The 18720-nt window shown below is 42.5% G+C and overlaps 1 protein-coding gene across 2 annotated transcripts in view; it reads right to left on the bottom strand.

The window, feature by feature from the left end:
- Nucleotides 1–30: 30 nt before the first annotated feature.
- LOC129857463 (thrombospondin type-1 domain-containing protein 7A-like) overlaps nt 31–18720 on the bottom strand; it is a 104227-nt gene continuing 85537 nt past the window's right edge. Inside the window, exons 17-28 of one of the 2 annotated variants that reach the window (XM_055925727.1) lie at nt 18412–18565; nt 16094–16235; nt 10645–10760; nt 9855–9972; nt 7387–7532; nt 7053–7227; nt 6506–6679; nt 5383–5478; nt 5163–5248; nt 4599–4803; nt 3669–3756; nt 31–2142 (exon numbers count right to left, since the gene is read on the bottom strand). In XM_055925727.1, coding sequence (XP_055781702.1) covers nt 2052–2142; nt 3669–3756; nt 4599–4803; nt 5163–5248; nt 5383–5478; nt 6506–6679; nt 7053–7227; nt 7387–7532; nt 9855–9972; nt 10645–10760; nt 16094–16235; nt 18412–18565 — 1591 coding nt within the window. In that variant the 3' untranslated portion in view covers nt 31–2051. The remainder of the gene's footprint in view (nt 2143–3668; nt 3757–4598; nt 4804–5162; nt 5249–5382; nt 5479–6505; nt 6680–7052; nt 7228–7386; nt 7533–9854; nt 9973–10644; nt 10761–16093; nt 16236–18411; nt 18566–18720) is intronic. The other variant, XM_055925728.1, reaches the window with a different exon arrangement.

The following is an 18720-nucleotide window of genomic DNA, read 5'->3' as shown; positions in this document are numbered from 1 at the left end:
ATGCATCAATCAACATTTTCACTGTAACAGTATGTTTATAACACTTTCTTCATTTATTTTTAGTAATACTTCCGATACAATCTCTACAAAATGACGGAGTCTTATCTTTTTGTACAACACACAACTTGCCTCAAGAGAACCAGCATCAGTAATATCATACACCCACTTTGCAATATTCAAACTAAACATTTGTGTGCAATACAAAATAAACGTACATATATGTTGATCTTTTTTTTCTCTCCAAAAATTCAAAAATGTTATTATTTAAAAGGAAAACTGACAAAAAAGTAAACATTCTCCTCATCAGCTGCTCTTCTAGCGATCAGGCAGACCGGTCGAATTCTGCCACTGTAGAACAGCGGCGTCATATTGCCTCTGTATTCATATACTGTAATGAAGGCTGCTTAGATGGACCTCGATATATACAGAATATATGATGTGATATTGTACGCCGAGAGAACGAACTGCATCATTATCATATGTCTAAGGGCACCTATGATATGGGTCATTGTGAAAAAGGACATTTAAATAGTCTGAAGTCAAAACTGAAAACCACTGTCGTGTTCCTAGAGCCTTTTGTCCTAGAAAATGGTACTGTTTAACTTCTATCTAAATTCATCAATCACCAAATTCATCAGTCCTTCATCCCATGAATCAAGTTTAAACCTGACATACAGTTTAAACCTGTGCTGCACCCATTATTAAATATGTTGGTTTCATGAATGTATATGGTACTGTAGAAAGCTGATTATTGACAATAAGGCAGAAGTTAGGGTTGCGTGACATTAGAAATGAGATAAAAAATACAATAGTAGTCACACACATCGTTTTAGCTTTAGAAGGGTTTTGTTTTTTTGCGAAACAAGTTCTAAAAAATAAGAAAATCCATTTACCCATTTATCTTCCATGTACATATGGGCTATGTTTCATATTTAGAACATTTAAACCATTGGAAATATGTCATTGTAAGCAAGAACAAAATCAATGGTCCTCATTTAAGTAGTCTATTCGATTTCATTCGGGAATAGAGAGGGACAATACCAAACAAACTACAGTATATAGACCACAAAAGATACTGGACCAAAAACAAAAAGAGTTGTGACAAAATAAAATCTATACATATTTACTATTGATTCACACCCCCTGTGTTATAGAATGTGGACATCATCTGCAGTTATCATGTATCCATGGCCTTGAAAATGCCTATTATTTTCACATTTTGTTTCCAACTGCATATGGTTGTGTCTTAAGAGAGGCAATGTTCTATGGCAATACAACGTATAACTCATCATGTGCATATCATGCTGCACTAATATAGTGCAATAATAGTGCCTGAAACAAAGCAAAAGGGAGACAGGCAATAGATCCAGTAACCAGGGATTGTTTCTCATCTTGTGTTCTCTGTCTGTATATGTTTATCCTTCAAGATAGGCCTCTGTCTAGGAATCAACCGGAAACCAAAAGTATCTCTTTGTTTGCGACCGAAGAAGGAGATTTCAGTCAAACTCCAGAAAGGAAATGAATCCAAGCCTTTTCATGGAGATTTTCTCCCCTTCCCTGCAGTGACTTTTGGCAACGTGCGAACCGTCAGTGCATCCTAAGCCTCCAGCTACTCAACGTTTCAGTGACAAGCAGAAAAACACGGCAAAGAAATGAGCTTGTGCTGTTTGTGTTCAAAGACAGAAAAGTTTGTCTCTTCGCAGCAGCCCTTCCATTTGAAAGCAAAAAAGGGCAAACATAAAAAGGCATTTTCCTCGTAGTGAGTGGAGGCTGTGAAGGCTTTTGTTTAAGGAAATATCACAAAAGAAAATGGAAAAGGAGAACTGCTGCTTGAAATGGACTGAACCCAAATATGTCTAAGTGGAGAAATGTTTCCTCAATTCCAATCTCCATTTAACTCATGAGGACCCAAAATGGATTCAAGATGGCCGTTGGTCTTCTTCTTCTGATCTGCAGATGAAAACATCTCTGTCCTTCCTATGATGGGATATGTCTCTTTGTTTTTACGGCAGGTGTGGCAGGTCTCTGGAGGACTAGGCTATCCCAGAGTCCTACATGTCAGCGTCCCCATCATAGGCTAGGGTGAGAGGTTTCAATCGGTTGTTCATTTGCCTCTGTCTCTTTGGTTTCTTTGGCTTTTTGCTAAGAGGAAGAGTAGACAACATGTTACTACCCTGCTTTATAATCTGTACACTACAGTGCAAGTAAAACACCACCAGCACTAGAAAGTGGCTAATACTATAATGTCAGTTCTAACATATCGCTGCGATTGTTCCAAATGAATGACAACTCTATAAAATGGACATTTCGGAAGACATGGGCATATCAAAAAGATAAAAAGCAAGTTAAAAGGTATTAGTATGTTAATTTGCATTAATATCTGTGGTCATGCTTCACTTGACTTCCATGGCTCTGAGCTATGAAGTACCTTTTGTATTGGCTCTGACAGTGCAAGAATATTACAGAGCTATTTAGCAAACATCACCATCCGAGGAAAAGAAAAGCACTATTGTTGTCCTGCAATCGTTAATGCCTCAAAAGATGCATGTGTAAACACTTACTTCTACTGCATTTGCCCACATTTCTTGATGGTAACGTGAACGTGATCATCCTCAACAATTGGTGTTCCGTGCATAACAAACGTGAGCAACATAATAAATGTGTGTGACAATGTATGGTAAATAGAGGATAAACAGGGATGAGATGGCAGAGGGGATTTGATAAAAGCAGGGGAATGTTGCTCCTGCTCTAAAATATAGTAGCTATCTGTCATGGCCACCAGAGGGCAGTATGACATCATCATTGTGCGATTTTACGTTCAAGAAAACAAATACTTCTACAGGAAAAGGCCAGAATTTGTCTTAATAGGGGTTGAATAAGTCAATGGTGGTCACATTAGTTGTCACTAAGCCTGGTCACAGATTTTGTTCCAGGCCAAAACTAACACTTCTGAGTTAACTAATCTTCATCTTGAGATGTTGATTAGTAATTGGGTGTGTTAGGGTCTGGAGACCACTGCCCTAATGGTTTAGGTTAATTATTTGGTGAAGGTAAGCTCATCCTAAAGTCGGAAGCCTACTTACGACCAGGTTCTATCCGGAGCCTACCACCTACAGTATGAGGGACCCATAGAAGGTGATTTCCTGGGACTTCACGCAGCTGGTCAAGTGGGACATGTCATTTGACACTGGTGGAGGGGTCACAGGTCAGAGGTCAACGATTGGCACTGCAGCTACTCGTAGGACTGCCTCTTTTCCCTCTTTAGCCGCTGCCTTGGCCGCTGCCTTGGCCGCTGCTTTGGCCGCTGCTTTGGCCACTGCTTTGGCTACTGCTTTGGCCCAACTCTTGGCAATCGGGGCAGGTATAAGTCAACTCATGTGCATTTTGACCCATCCAGACCACCGTCCCATTGGCGTTGGACTCAGTGGCCTGAAGACGGCGGCGGAGGACACTGTAACTGCTGCTGGCGACAGATGGCATGAAGAAAACAAAACAAACAACAACAAAACAATAAATAAACCAAAAAGATGGGGGGGGTGAACCGACTAACGACTAAATGAAAATGTTCAAAATCTAATCGGACCCCCCCAAAAAAATCACTACCGGGATTTTTAATGAATGATGAAGGAATGGATGAGTAAAAAAGGACAAGATCAGAGCGGACTCACCAAGCTAGGTATATCATAGACATTATGAACATGAGCAGTACCAGGGCTCCCGCTGCTACACCATATACCCACATCTTCAGCTTGCCATCTGTGGAGGAGGGAGAGCTGTCAGTTCAGATGGCTACGTGGCTGACTGTGTCCGTAACACAATCAGAATTGGGAAGAACAATTCATTTGTCAAGCACTTTGCCCACGCATCAAGCAGAACTGGATTCTGGAAGGAACACAAGGTTGATGATGGCATCCTTTTGAAAGAAGTCTTCAGACCTTCCACTTAGTTCCGCAATTTACAAAATGGACACGTTTTGTAGATTAGCAATGCAAGGCAACATATGCCAGATTCCATTCATTTCTGGCTTTGTAAATGTTGATCTGAGTTGTGCTTTGAAGGACATGTCTAGACAGTCTCAATCTGTCGAAAATGGTAAGAGCCCAAGTTCCACTTACTGCCTCAGTGACATGCAGCAGTCTAACCAGAAAGCACCATGGGGTTAACCAAGCATTTTGGTCTTTAGAAATGTTAAAGCAGTTAATATTAGCTAAGAGCAGACAAGAAATTAGCATAATACATAGTATCTCCTGTATTGGCTACAATCCTGCTGCAGCATCTAACCAATCATCAGTCAAGTGCTTCCTTTTCATTTCATGCACTTATTTAGCAATGATGAAAGAGTAGCAGAGAAACATTTTCCTCTGATCCAAACTGGTCCTCCCATCACTTTACATTCTTGCTATATCTACTATTGTCAGAAGTGTGTGCAGAAATGTAACTTTAATAAACCAAAAGCCGTAAAAGCTATTTACTGTGGTAAAGAAATAATGCCCCCGCAGCATCTATCTAATTTTCATGGGTTTACTTTTTGTACCCTGCACCTGCAAGTTACTGAATGTGTGTTCACTACTTCTAGGCTAGTCACATAGCTGGTTCACCTGATCCAAAGGGTTGCAGGTACCAGGTGCGTCCAGGCTGTATGGTGGCAGGCAGGGTGGGGTTGATGGCACGGCTGGTCTTCACGTCAGTCTTCTTGTCCCCGGCTGTGGGGATCTCCAGAATGGGTATGGGGGTGCAGTGGTCCAGCTGGCCACTGGAGGACATCACCTCTGTGTATCCCTCCTCGCACATACACACGTCAGCCTGAAGAGGGCAGTGTTACACAAATACAGTTCACTGCTGTGTTTGAATATGCTAATATCTGTCAAATCCTTGCTTCCTCTGTCCTTGTTTCCTCAATTCCTTTCAAAGCTAATTGGAGGAGGAGGTCAGAGGGAGGGACCTTGGATCCTCTCCTTTGATGCACTTTGAAAGGAATTGAGGAGACAAGGATGGCGGAAGCAAGGATTTGACAGGTATTAATGCTTTCAGACACAACCACGGTTGTCAGCTTGTCACTATCTGGCCATGCTAGAATGGACTGAAGTGCAATGCGTTCAGAGCACAAACCTAATCTGAACCACTCTCACTCAACATAGATTGACTACCCGTGAACAACTCACCTCAGTGCAGAAGGACATTGGCATTTGACACGGCGGGTCACAGGAGTTGTTGTCGTTCCCTGGAGGATTGATAGGGGGGCATCCTCCTGTAGGTCAAAGGTCACCAAAGAAGGATCAGATGGCATGTGATTGGTCAGATCTTTAGGCTTTGATGTCAACTCTAATAAGGCATATGGAAAGAAGTGCATTAAGGCACCATTGAAGGTTTAGTAGTGCCTACCTGTGACGTTGAGTCCATCAGAGCGCTGACACCAGGTGACGCGAGAGGAGCCTGACCACGTGCTGCTCATCCACTTGTACTCAAAACACTCCCCATCTGTAAGAGCACAAGACATAATGATATCGACGAGCCATTAAGCCAGGTACAGAACAGAGGCAAATTTAATTCAGATCAGTTCTGCTGAATTAAACGGAACTTAATTGAACAGAGGGGTGTGGTTCGATTTTTACATTCTGGATGAAAGGCTCAGGCTTTTGCTAGATGGCGTAGCTTGAACGCTGTTAATGTTTTATCAATATCTCCATCTGTGCTCCAAGTGACGCATAGTCTTTAGGGAGCCCTCTGTAACTAATCACCTGCACAACCTGTTCAACTCTATCGTAAATGAGCAATCTAACTAAAACATTTAGATTTTTCTCTCAGTGCTCGCTGGCTACAGTATCATCGCTACAATCAATACAATAGATTTTTTTATCATCTGTCAGGGTATAATGATCTGGGCTGTTTATTTCTTTCTCCCCCTCCCTCTCTCTATTCCCTATATTGCTTCTTCTACCTCTCCCCTCTCTCTCTTTCACTCCTCTCTCTCCTGTTTTTCCTCTCCATCCCATGTCTCGCTCCATCTCCCCGTGTCTCCCCTTCTTCTCCTTAAAGAGCGCTGGGCCACCCCATCCCCTCTCCCTCATGGGCCCATAGTGATGCTTATAAACCAGGTCATCCCAGCGACGGCTGCCGTGGGGCGGCCGCAGCAGTGTGTGAGAAAATGAGGGACTCCCCAGCCAGAGCCCAGGGGAACGTAGTGGGGGGTTGGGGATTCACATAACACTGTATGCTCTAGTCTAGTTCAACCCATGAATAAAATGCCTGAGGGACCACTGTATAAAAACATGAGAAATTTGTTTTGCCTTATTTTGACCTGGTAAAATAAATTCCTCATGGGGAATGTTATTTGACTTCGGTGAAAACATAAAACCTGGGTTGTATTCATTAGGCACCAAATGGAAGAAAACGGACTGAAGCGGGAAGGGACTACCTTAGTTGTCCAATAAAAAAAATAACATACATTTTCATCTTCCGTTGCTCGTGTGCCCTAATGAATACAACCCTGTTTTCCCAGTCTCACCAGTACAGGGTCGGGACTCCCAATCCTGGTCAGGACACAGCTGGACGTTCTCGGGCTCCTGGGCCATGACGGCTCGTGAGCGCACCTGGACAGAGCCAAAGTCCACGCCGGCCCCTTTGGCACACACACTCAGACACGGGCTCCAGTCAGACCACTCCATCAGGTAGCATTCCCCTACAGAGAGAGAGAGATGAGAGAGAGAGTAGAGAGAGAACCACACAGCTGTTAGCTTCTTTGTTCCATTTGGAGTCATATGCCTAGAGGAACAGAGCAAGAAACACAACTAAAGCTAACCAAGTCAGGCTTATTAAACTCTTGGGGTTGAAGATCGTCTATTACAGCTCAAAGCAGATTGTTGTTGAAGTAATGTATGTGTATATCTGCATATAAAGGAGATCTGCATTTGTCTCTACGCTTTTCTTGTACAGGAATAGGTTTAATCTAGATCTATGCTGCCACCTACACTGTACCATGATGCACAATATATTAAAAAAACAACACACCTACATAAGACAGGAGTGCTGTATACTGTTAGCTGGTTGTTTACCTGGACAGGGCAGAACACAGGTCTCCTTCAGTATGATCAGTTTGTCTCTGTTGACAGCCAGCTCCAGACCCCCACACAGCTCCTCCTCCACCATGCTGCCCTCTCCTTCTCCGGAGCCGTCCGACACGAAGCACGACAGGTTCCGGTAGCGAAGTCCCGCTCCACATACCACCTCCTGGGGGAGACAGACACACACACAGAAGCACACACACAAACATACACACACACAAACATACACACATACACACATGGAAAAGTCAGATCATATCCTCTGTGTAGGTTAACTGAGTAAAAGGGTCAAGGAGAGAATAAGACAGTGTGTGGTGTAGCCTACCTCCACTCTGCACTCAGACCAGGGACTGTACTGCCACCTGTAACAGGGTCTGACAGGACAAGGTTTCCACTGCTCTAGCTGAGAGGGACAGGGACGCCCGTCTCCCTGGGACCCCTGCACCACCACCCTGCTACGCCACATCCTCCCTGGAACACAAAAATGCAGTGACATCATTAATGTGAGACACTCACTGGACAATTAGTCTTGTACAGATGTAGGATCTTAATTTGATCACCCTGTTGCAGGACAACTTTCTGGCAATGCAGTGTAGTGTATTTGAGGTTTAAAAGGCTCCTGAAGTTTGTAATTTTCACTTTGAAATTTCAGACTTAATTTTTCCCCTTATGAAAAAATCTATCACCTTCAAAAAATGTCCATGAATTATAATCCAAATAATAATTCACATTTCCTGTTGGTGAGGATTATTTTCTTGCTGTAGCTAAACTGACTCAAATGAAGATTCTACATCTGTAGTACTTACAGTATCGCAGACATGTAGAAAGTCAGCAGACGTTGGGACTATTTCATTCATTCAGAAAGCTTTGACTGGGATTTACATCAACATATGACTGATGTCTGAATAGGGAGATGCGTGAGCTCGGGCTACAAACCAAACACAGCAGTGATCTCCGTCTAGACAAACGCAAGTCAATGATGTGTTGTTCCCTCCAGTATTCTTTTCCTTTCTTTTGAATGGAGCAGTCTGCTAAAGTTCATCCTTTGTTTGAATGTCAAGTCATTCACCATTCAGTGCATTCAATTCAATTGGCAAATAAATGTAATTACAGTATGGGCCAGTTATTGCGTGTATTTATGTACATGTGTATTCGTGTGTACTCCTGTGCGTCTTTGCGTGTGTGTTACTATATTATTTATAGGTTACTGTATTAGTCGTCCATAACTACTTGACAAAGGCAGCTCTTGAAAAAGCCTGCTACACCGTTCTGTGCTCCAGCCATATTGATTACCTCTCTACTTCCACTCCTCCACTTGAGCAAAATGACTTTTCCTTTCTGTTCTGCCAACTACTGCCTTCCTTTTATAGAACACCAGTACAGGACCATATGAGGTGGTGAAGTCTCTTATGTGTAATGGATCGGGTGTGCTGCAGTTTGAGTATTTTGTAATCCTTCTTGATTCTAAAGGGCTTTGCAATGTGATGTATACAGTAGATATACTAAGAGTGCATCATCTCAGGTGAAGTATAGGCATTACGTGAGCTGACACACACACACACACACACACACACACACACACACACACACACACACACACACACACACACACACACACACACACACACATTGTAATTTGCTGGAACACACTGGTACTTCAAGTACTGCAGACTCAATTTCCACCTCTCCCTCGCATTCATTCCTCTTTCCACCGCTCTCGTAGAAATCCATCTCACTGCTTCCACGCCACATGCTCTTTCAAACCCCTTACCCTTTTTCCGTCTCTGTTTTGCAATTGGTCACACATAACAGCTCATTTTCCAACACAGAGCCAGCCATCCTCTCCCTCAACCAAACAACAAAGAACACCTGCTACACTTATCAGACAGTAAAATACAGCATTCTCTCTCAGACATAATTCTACCTCACACCCTGTTCTAGCCAACAGAACATTCTCTATAGATGAGGTGAGGATCCCCATTGCACCTTTAGCCACTATTAAAACACTTATCTCTTGCCTGTGATTTAGCTGCAGGTGCTAGAGGCTACAGGCTGGCTGTTACTTCAAAGGGCTCCCCACAGAGCTGCTAGCAGACAGACATAATAGGGCAGAATCAATTGTCTGATGCCGCGCAACAAACATACAACAAAGGACAGAGCAGTCACTTTACAGGGCGACGTATGAGGCAATCTCTCAGTTCAATGAGCAGCGATTTGTTTTTTGTTGGGGGGGGGGGGGGGGGGGGGGTTCTCCCAACACATTAAGAGTGTGATGTGTCTCAAATGGGCCGATGTTGTTTTTTTGGTGCAGACTGAGATCCCTGTGATCGTTGGTCAACTGACAGCGTAGAGGAGCTGTTGATTTAACATGGGTTGATAGCACAGCGAACGCAGGGAGATGTGCATTCTATTATGTAAGGCCATTGGTTGAACGGAATAGAGTGAGATTGAAGACACTGTATGACTGTGTTAAATGCCGTTTGTCTTGTTCGTAATCTTTGTTTTTTTCCCAAACCATGGCTGCCTGAGATATTCTGGGATTTCAGCTTGAATTGGTTATTTGTGGCAAACAAAGCTTTCAATTGCAGAACATTCAAACGTTCCTTCTCTAAATCATGCACTGTATCTCATATTGAAGCAATATTCATATATCCACCAAGATGAGTCTGGTTTGATGACCCTCAGGAGAAGTTAACCCATTAAGTGTCCTTCACTTCTTCTTCTTGATCATCTCAGACGTTCATCTAGGAGCCGTTGGCAGAATAAGGATGTAGGAGGAGGATCAGGTCTTACCATCCAGTCCACACGTGTGCGAGCATTCCGACCAGGCCGACCAATCAGACAGCTGGCAGTTGACGGGACACTCCACCACACAGGAAATGTTCATTTGCCACTTCCTCTCCAGGCTCAGCTATGAAAGAGCGGGATCATTATCACTCAGTAACAGTATCAGTCACAACACCTATCATAGTGGGGTTTTGCAACAGACTGTTACAGCCAGCCCAGACCCATTACTTCTTACTTCTGTCTGACCCGTAGGTAAACAGCCTATAATTCCCAGGAGCTGCTGGTTCTGTTCTGGCACAAGATGGGCACCCGGCTTGTTTAAACCCTATTATCCCTGATTGAGCCGGACTGAAACTGGGCCATGGGTTCAATAGCAGTGAGGTTAGTTTTTCCACTGCAGCCTGCAAGGGACAATTTGAGAGTGTCTGACTGGATTATGAATGAACTGAGTTGAATCTGATGGGGCTACAGCAATCCTCATGTGTAAACACTTCTAAAGGTTTTATGGAGATGCTGTACATGCCTGTCATTTTATTTGCCTAGAATCACTTGTGGCTGATACTGATCCAAAGAGATAATATATTATGTTACTGCTGCTCTGCTGAGCTAAATTAGTAATACTCCAAGGACACACAACTTCAAACTATTGACAGTACAGATGGTTCAGTTACTCTGGAAACGGTCCAATTTCAATATCACTAGTATTGACTCAGTATTGACTTTCATCATAGTGGACCTGAATTAGGGCAAGGATTGTAATCAGGATTTGGGGATAGAACGCTTAAGAGGGTCTCACCTCCTTACAGAACTTGAGGTCGACAGACTTGCCGTCGCTGCGTACACAATCCAGCATCCGCGTCTTGATGCCATTCCCACACACAGCATTGGCACTTAGCTGACATGTGCTCCAGTCTGAGGGGAAAAGGCAGACCAGTATGAAAATCACACTCAAATTCAAGACAAACTCATAAACATACACTGAGTATACTAAAGATTAGGAACACCTTCCTAATATTGAGTTGCATTCCCCTTTGCCTTCAGAACAGCCTCAATTCGTCGGGGCACAGACTCTACAAGGTGTCGAAAGCGTTCCACAGGGATGCTGGCCCATGTCGACTCCAATGCAGCAGCGTTTCAGTTGACACAAATCGGTGTGCCTGGCATCTACTACCATACCCCGTTCAAAGGCACTATTTTTTTTTGTCTTTCCCATTCACCCTCTGAATGGCACACATACACAATCCATGTCTCAATTGTCTCAAGGCTTGATTATCCTTCTTTAACTTGTCTCCTCCCCTTCATCTACATTGATTGAAGTGGATTTAACAAGTGGCATCAATAAAGAGTCCTAGCTTTCACCTGAATTCACCTGGTCAGTCTATGTCATGGAAAGAACAGGTGTTGTAAAATGGTTTCTATACTCACTCAGTGTACAGTAGGGCCCAAACCAATGATTTATATATACACTAGATGGCTAATAGGTGACACTGATTTGAAGCCACCACACCACCATTTTACTACCCTGCCCACCATTGTAAAAATAAGCCATAGAAATTAATTTGAATTAATTTCTACATTCGTTTTTACCAAATTGGTTCTATTACAGACACCTCAATGCATACTTTGAAATTATTATTATGTGAGCTAAACATACAAATAATAATAAAATAAATATGTAAAAACATTTTCCTTAAAGTATACTTAAATCCATGTAATTTTGTCCTTGAAACATTTAATAGAAATAGTGTAAAGAGTTCCCTTATATTCATACGGAGGACTCGTTCTTCAGGGGAGTACCAATATGTCCAACCGGTACCTTCAAAGCCTTTCATTTAGCCAATAAACAACATTCGTTATCTAGTGTTTATATACATCATTGCCCTAAACCAGACTTGAGATACACGTGCAAAGCTTCAATCATTAGGCAAAGAGTACATTGGATGTCAAAGCCTGTTTAAGGCAGTGCCAACCCCAAGCCCTTTTCTAAAGTTAGGATATTTACTCAGTTGAGTATGATGGCAGTTGATTAGTTTGGCAACAGATGCATAGAGAACACCTCTAACACTTGAACTCATTAACTGAACAGAGTCATGACCGCTTGTGACACCTGCTCTGCCATGCTTTTGACAGCTGAACTAGGACAGAGGAGGACGGAGGAGCACGTAAAAAGATCAAGAGAAATGGTGGAATTGTCATACTTGCATAAAAATAAAGATACCTTAATAGAAAATGACTCCAGTAAAAGTAAAAAGTCACCCAGTAAAATACTACTTGAGTGATTTTAAATATACTTAAGTATCAAAAGTAAATGTAATTGATGAAATATCAAAAGTAAAAGTATATTATATTAAGCAAACCAAATGGAACAATTTTCTTGTTTTTTAAATGTATGTATAGCACGGGGCACACTCCAACACTCAGACGCCATTTACAAATAAAGCGTTTGTGTTTAGTGAGTCCGCCTGTCATGCCCTGATCTGTTTCACCTGTCCTTAAGATTGTTTCCACCCCCTCCAGGTGTCGCTTATTTCCCCTGGTGTATTTATCCCTGTGTTTCCTGTCTCTCTGTGCCAGTTCGTCTTGTATGTTCAAGTCAACCAGTGTGGTTTTTCCTGTGCGCCTGAGTTTCTATTCTCTTTTACTAGTCCTCCCGGTTTTGACCTTTGCCTGTTTTTCTGGACTCCATTCCCACCTGCCTGACCAGTCTGCCTGCCCTGACCTCGAGCCTGCTTGCCATTCTGTACCTCTGGAACTCTGAACTGGTTTTTGCCTGTCCATGATCCATTCTCTTGCCTACCTCTTTTGGATTGTTAATAAACATCTTGGACTCTAACCATCTGCCTCCTGTGTCTGCATCTGGGTCTCGCCTTGTGCCCTTATACCGCCAGATCAGAGGCAGTAGAGATGACCAGGGACGTTCTCTTGATAAGTGTGTGAATTGGACCATTTTCCGGTCCTGCTAAGCATTCAAAATGTAACAAGTACTTTTGGTTGTCAGGGAAAGTATATGGAGTAAAAAGTACATACTTTTCTTTAGGAATGTAGTGAAGTAAAAGTAATCAAAAATATAAATAGTAAAGTACAGATACTCAAACTTTCCACCAAAACGTAAGTACTTTGCACCACTGTTCAAGAGAGACATCAAGTTGTGTGTTGTGCCCCTTTCACATCTCCCATCACTAATTTTTTCAGACACCACCTTGACTTTGCAGTTCAACCTGTTTAATACAGACCCAAAATAAACGAGCCTCTGAAGTGAAGCATATCATTTGAATCCAGAGAAGTTGGAGTCCCAGAGCCCCCAGTCAAATAACCATGTGGCTCTAGTTAAAGCCAGGAAGCCTGTCTATCGCTGAGGGGCCCGGGGATCACTCAAACGCCTGCAACACTCTGACAAAGATGAGTGGCTGTTTTTAAGCGGCTGTTTTGAGAGCTCAACTCCTGATGCAAAGCTTTGTGGCACTCGGGGGAGTCGAAGAGGGAGATTGTGGAGAGCGAGAGAGAGAACGATTCAGACAAGCAGAGGCAAGATGGTTCCTGGCAACATGAAATAGAGCATTTCCAGTAATGATCTCTACTGGTATTATATTTACATAGTTACTGTGTGGCCCTGAAAGGCCTTGGTGCTGCTGGGAGCAGAGCGCTACAGATTAGCAGTGAAGTGAGCAACAAACAGAGAGAGTGGAGAGGGAGAGAGAGCTACGATATTGAAGATAACACTACAAATCTCTGGAATCACAGAGGAGCCACCAAAAAAGACTGTGCAGTTTAATTGGAGCAAGTAGTTTTGGAGTAGCACTAGATAGAGTATGCTGCACCAAGAGTGTGCAATATTAATACACTACCTTATAGTGTGTATATATATATTTTTTTAACTGCATTGGTTGGGTAAAGTTATTTCAGTATGAGTAAAATTAGAACACTTACTATACAGTGCAGTCAAAAACATGATTTTCCTGTGTTTTATATATATTTCCACCATATGAGGTTGGAATAATACTAGGAAATTGTGAAAATGATTATATTTTTTTTAAATCACCTTTATTTAACCAGGTAGGCAAGTTGAGAACAAGTTCTCATTTACAATTGCGACCTGGCCAAGATAAAGCAAAGCAGTTTGACACATACAACAACACAGAGTTACACATGGAGTAAAACAAACATACAGTCAATAATACAGTAGAAAAATAAGTATATTTAAAATGTGAGCAAATGAGGTAAGGGAGGTAAAGGCAAAAAAAAGGCCATGGTGGCGGAGTAAATACAATATAGCAAGTAAAACACTGGAATGGTAGATTTGCAGTGGAAGAATGTGCAAAGTAGAGATAGAAATAATGGGGTGCAAAGGAGCTAAATAAATAAATAAATAAATTCAGTAAGGGGAGAGGTAGTTGTTTGGGCTAAATTATAGATGGGCTATGTACAGGTGCAGTAATCTGTGAGCTGCTCTGACAGCTGGTGCTAAAAGCTAGTGAGGGAGATAAGTGTTTCCAGTTTCAGAGATTTTTGTAGTTCATTCCAGTCATTGGCAGCAGAGAACTGGAAGGAGAGGTGGCCAAAGGAAGAATTGGTTTTGGGGGTGACCAGAGAGAAATACCTGCTGGAGCGTGTGCTACAGGTGGGTGCTGCTATGGTGACCAGCGAGCTGAGATAAGGGGGGACTTTACCTAGCAGGGTCTTGTAGATGACCTGGAGCCAGTGGGTTTGGCGACGAGTATGAAGCGAGGGCCAGCCAACGAGAGCGTACAGGTCGCAGTGGTGGGTAGTATATGGGGCTTTGGTGACAAAACGCATGGCACTGTATTGGAGGCTATTATGTAAATGACATCGCCGAAGTCGAGGATCGGTAGGATGGTCAGTTTAACAAGGGTATGTTTGGCAGCATGAGTGAAGGATGCTTTGTTGCCAAATAGGAAGCCAATTCTAGATTTAACTTTGGATTGGAGATGTTTGATGTGAGTCTGGAAGGAGAGTTTACAGTCTAACCAGACACCTAGGTATTTGTAGCTGTCCACATATTCTAAGTCAGAGCCGTCCAGAGTAGTGATGTTGGACAGGCGGGCAGGTGCAGGCAGCGATCGGTTGAAGAGCATGCATTTAGTTTTACTTGTATTTAAGAGCAATTGGAGGCCACGGAATGAGAGTTGTATGGCATTGAAGCTTGTCTGGAGGGTTGTTAACACAGTGTCCAAAGAAGGGCCAGAAGTATACAGAATGGTGTCATCTGCGTAGAGGTGGATCAGAGACTCACCAGCAGCAAGAGCGACATCATTGATATATACAGAGAAGAGAGTCGGTCCAAGAATTGAACCCTGTGGCACCCCCATAGAGACTGCCAGAGGCCCGGACAACAGGCCATCCGATTTGACACACGGAATTCTATCAGAGAAGTAGTTGGTGAACCAGGCGAGGCAATCATTTGAGAAACCAAGGCTATCGAGTCTGCCGATGAGGATGTGGTGATTGACAGAGTCGAAAGCCTTGGCCAGGTCAATGAATACGGCTGCACAGAATTGTTTCTTATCGATGGCGGTTAGGATATCGTTTAGGACCTTGAGCGTGGCTGAGGTGCACCCATGACCAGCTCTGAAACCAGATTGCATAGCGGAGAAGGTACAGTGGGATTCGAAATGGTCGGTAATCTGTTTGTTGACTTGGCTTTCGAAGACCTTAGAAAGGCAGGGTAGGATAGATATAGGTCTGTAGCAGTTTGGGTCAAGAGTGTCCCCCCATTTGAAGAAGGGGATGACCGCAGCTGCTTTCCAATCTTTGGGAATCTCAGACGACACGAAAGAGAGGTTGAACAGGCTAGTAATAGGGGTTGCAACAATTTCGGCAGATAATTTTAGAAAGAAAGGGTTCAGATTGTCTAGCCCGGCTGATTTGTAGGGGTCCAGATTATGCCCTTTTGGTGTAAGAGCTGTTTAAAAGACCACCTGAAATTTCTGCTTCTTTTGGTGGGATGGAGTTACCAGGTGGCTAATAAGTTAATATACCAAGAAATTGCTCATGCTAAGAAGCTAGTTTTGTTTATTTTTGACCATTTTGATTGAAAACAGTCACATTAAGGTACTTAATTGTTACCCAGAAATGATTTGATATTGAGGTAAAAACGGCTGCATTGGGCCTTTAAGTAACAGTGTAAGTGTAGATAGCCACTGATGAGGGAAAGTAGCTACTTATAGACAAACTAAATGGAAAATGTCAGTGAGATGTTCTGCGATTCATTCGTTTTTTTTTTTTACCTGTGATGTTGTAGAAATAGTGAAAGCAGTTCAGGTTCAGACTACATGGCTCCTTCTCTGTGGTTTCCGGACATTGTCTCCCTGCTCCAGGTGACCGGATGGCGTAGGCTGTCCGTTTCCTGCTGTTGTTGTAACTGCATGGCTGAAAGGTAGGCACAATTTCACGTCAACATGGAGGGGTTGAGCAAAAGGGGGGAGGGTTGTGCATTTTTCTTATAGCGTAAATGATATACAAGTCCATATTGCAGCAAGTGATAAGAATTCTACGTAGACTGATCACTGAGCTGGAACTCAGCCCCTTTTCAATGGAGAGCCCTTGCTGCCGTGATGTCCATATTTATTGGACATAAAAGTCGATTCAACTGTGTGAATTTGCGGCTTCTGGATTATTTCCCAGTTCTTTCTCCATATTTAATTGTCCTAAATAAAAGTGGATTAAAATTCCATGTTCTGATGTCATGCCATTCCCAATTCCCAGGGCTGCCAACTTTTCCATATCCTCTCCACTAGCATTCTTGGAATATGGAACTCTTAGGAATTTTGTGGAAAAACGTTGAGGATGCTTCTCGAATAGATTTTCCGTCCTAACATTCCTTCCATTCCATGTACACAGTGTGAGAGTGGGAAAAACACTGCCTCTGGAATATCTCCATCGCTGTAATGTTTTATTCGTCATGAATAAAACATGGAACAAGTCCCACTGGTGCCAGCGCGACTCCATGTTGAGATTGGAATTGTGGGAAGTCAGCATGTCAAGCACTTAAAGAGAATGGGGTGTGATTAACAATGGCTGGTGCCCTTTCAGGAAAACAGCAGGTGACATCAAAACAGTTCAATCGCTCTTTTACAACCAATGAAATGTGTCCGAGGGGGAGGAGTGGACAAAGGCAGTATCCCCCGTTACTGTGGTTAACTACTGGACTACTTGACGCCTGACAAGTCCTCAACTGGCAGCTTCATTAAATAGTACCAGCAAAACACCAGTCTCAACGTTAACAGTGAAGAGGCGATTCCGGGATGCTGGCCTTCTTAGGCCCTGAAGCAAGGATATGCATATTCTTGGTACCATTTCAAAGGAAACACTTTGAAGTTTGTGGAAATGTGAAAGGAATGTAGGAGAATAACACAATAGATCTGGTAAAAGATAATACAAATAAAAAAACGTTATTTGTATTTTTTTTGTACCATCATCTTAGAAATGCAAGAGAAAGGCCATAATGTATTATTCCAGCCCAGGTGCAATTTAGATGTTGGCCACTAGATGGCATCAGTGTTTGTGCAACATGTTAGACTGATCCAATGAACCATTGCATTACTGTTCCAAATTTTGTATCAAGACTGCCTAAATGTGCCTAATTTGTTTTTTTTAATAACTGTTAATGGTCAAAATTGTGCACTCTCCTCAAACAATAGTATGGTATTATTTCACTGTAATAGCTACTGTAAATTGGACAGTGCAGTTAGATGACAAGAATTTAAGCTTTCTGCCAATATCAGATATGGCTATGTCCTGTGAAATTTTCTTGTTACTTACAACCTCATGCTAATCGCATTAGCCTATGTTAGCTCAACCGTCCAGTGGAAGGGACACCGATCCCAAAGAAGTTTTAATCAGAACAACAGTTTTCAGCTGTGCTAACATAATTGTAAAATATTTTTCTAATGATCAATTATTCTTTTAAAATGCTAAACTTGGATTAGCTAACACAACGTGCCATTGGGACACAGGAGTGATGGTTGCTGATAATGGGCCTTTGTACGCCTATGTAGATATTCCATAAAGAATCTGTTGTTTCCTGCTACAATAGTCATTTACAACATTAACAATGTCTACACTGTATTTCTGATCAATTTGATGTTATTTAAATGGACAAAAAATGTGGTTTAATTTTAAAAAACAAGGACGTTTCTAAGTGACCCCAAACTTTTGAACTGTAGTGTATTTCTTTTTTATTCTTTTTCTGCTTCCGGGGAGGAAGAAATATCATACTGTGAAAGATTCACAATCCATTTATACTAAGACAAACAAACTCCTTATGTTAGGTTCCAGTCTCTTTCAAAAAGTGAGAAATGTGTACCACAGTTTCAATCCCAGGACTTCATACCATAGAATCAATGGGTGAATTTAAAAAAAACTATCCTACAGATCCAGGGTCAGTTCTTACCACAGACGTGTACTAGTGGTTCTTAGCAGGCTGCAGCGACTCCAGAGAGGCCAACCATTTTGTACATATCCAGGATACCTCTTACCACAGCCATCACATACACATCATACATATATGAATAAAGATGACTGGTCTCAGACCAGTTATTCTTACCAGGCTGCAGCGGTTCCAGCTGCTCCAGTCAGAGAGGACACAGTCCTCGGGGCAGGGCAGCCGGCTTCCCCGCGTCCCCAAGGGCATGTCCTCCGGGTCACACAGGTAGTCCTCCACAGACTCAGATGGACCGTCAATAGTGTTCAGCATACACCTAAGGGATTGGCCCAGAGATGTGTTCATATGACCTTACATAGTCAAAACATTTTCCATTAAAATCAGCTGTCAATCAAATGCAATATATACAGCATATTTACATGCATATGTTGAGGACCATGAATTTGTACTGTGTGTGACACAACGGTCTTC

This window comes from Salvelinus fontinalis, chromosome 6 (genome assembly GCF_029448725.1).
Source record: "Salvelinus fontinalis isolate EN_2023a chromosome 6, ASM2944872v1, whole genome shotgun sequence".
Taxonomy (NCBI): Eukaryota; Metazoa; Chordata; class Actinopteri; order Salmoniformes; family Salmonidae; genus Salvelinus; species Salvelinus fontinalis.
This window is presented reverse-complemented; position numbering and strand designations above follow the sequence as displayed.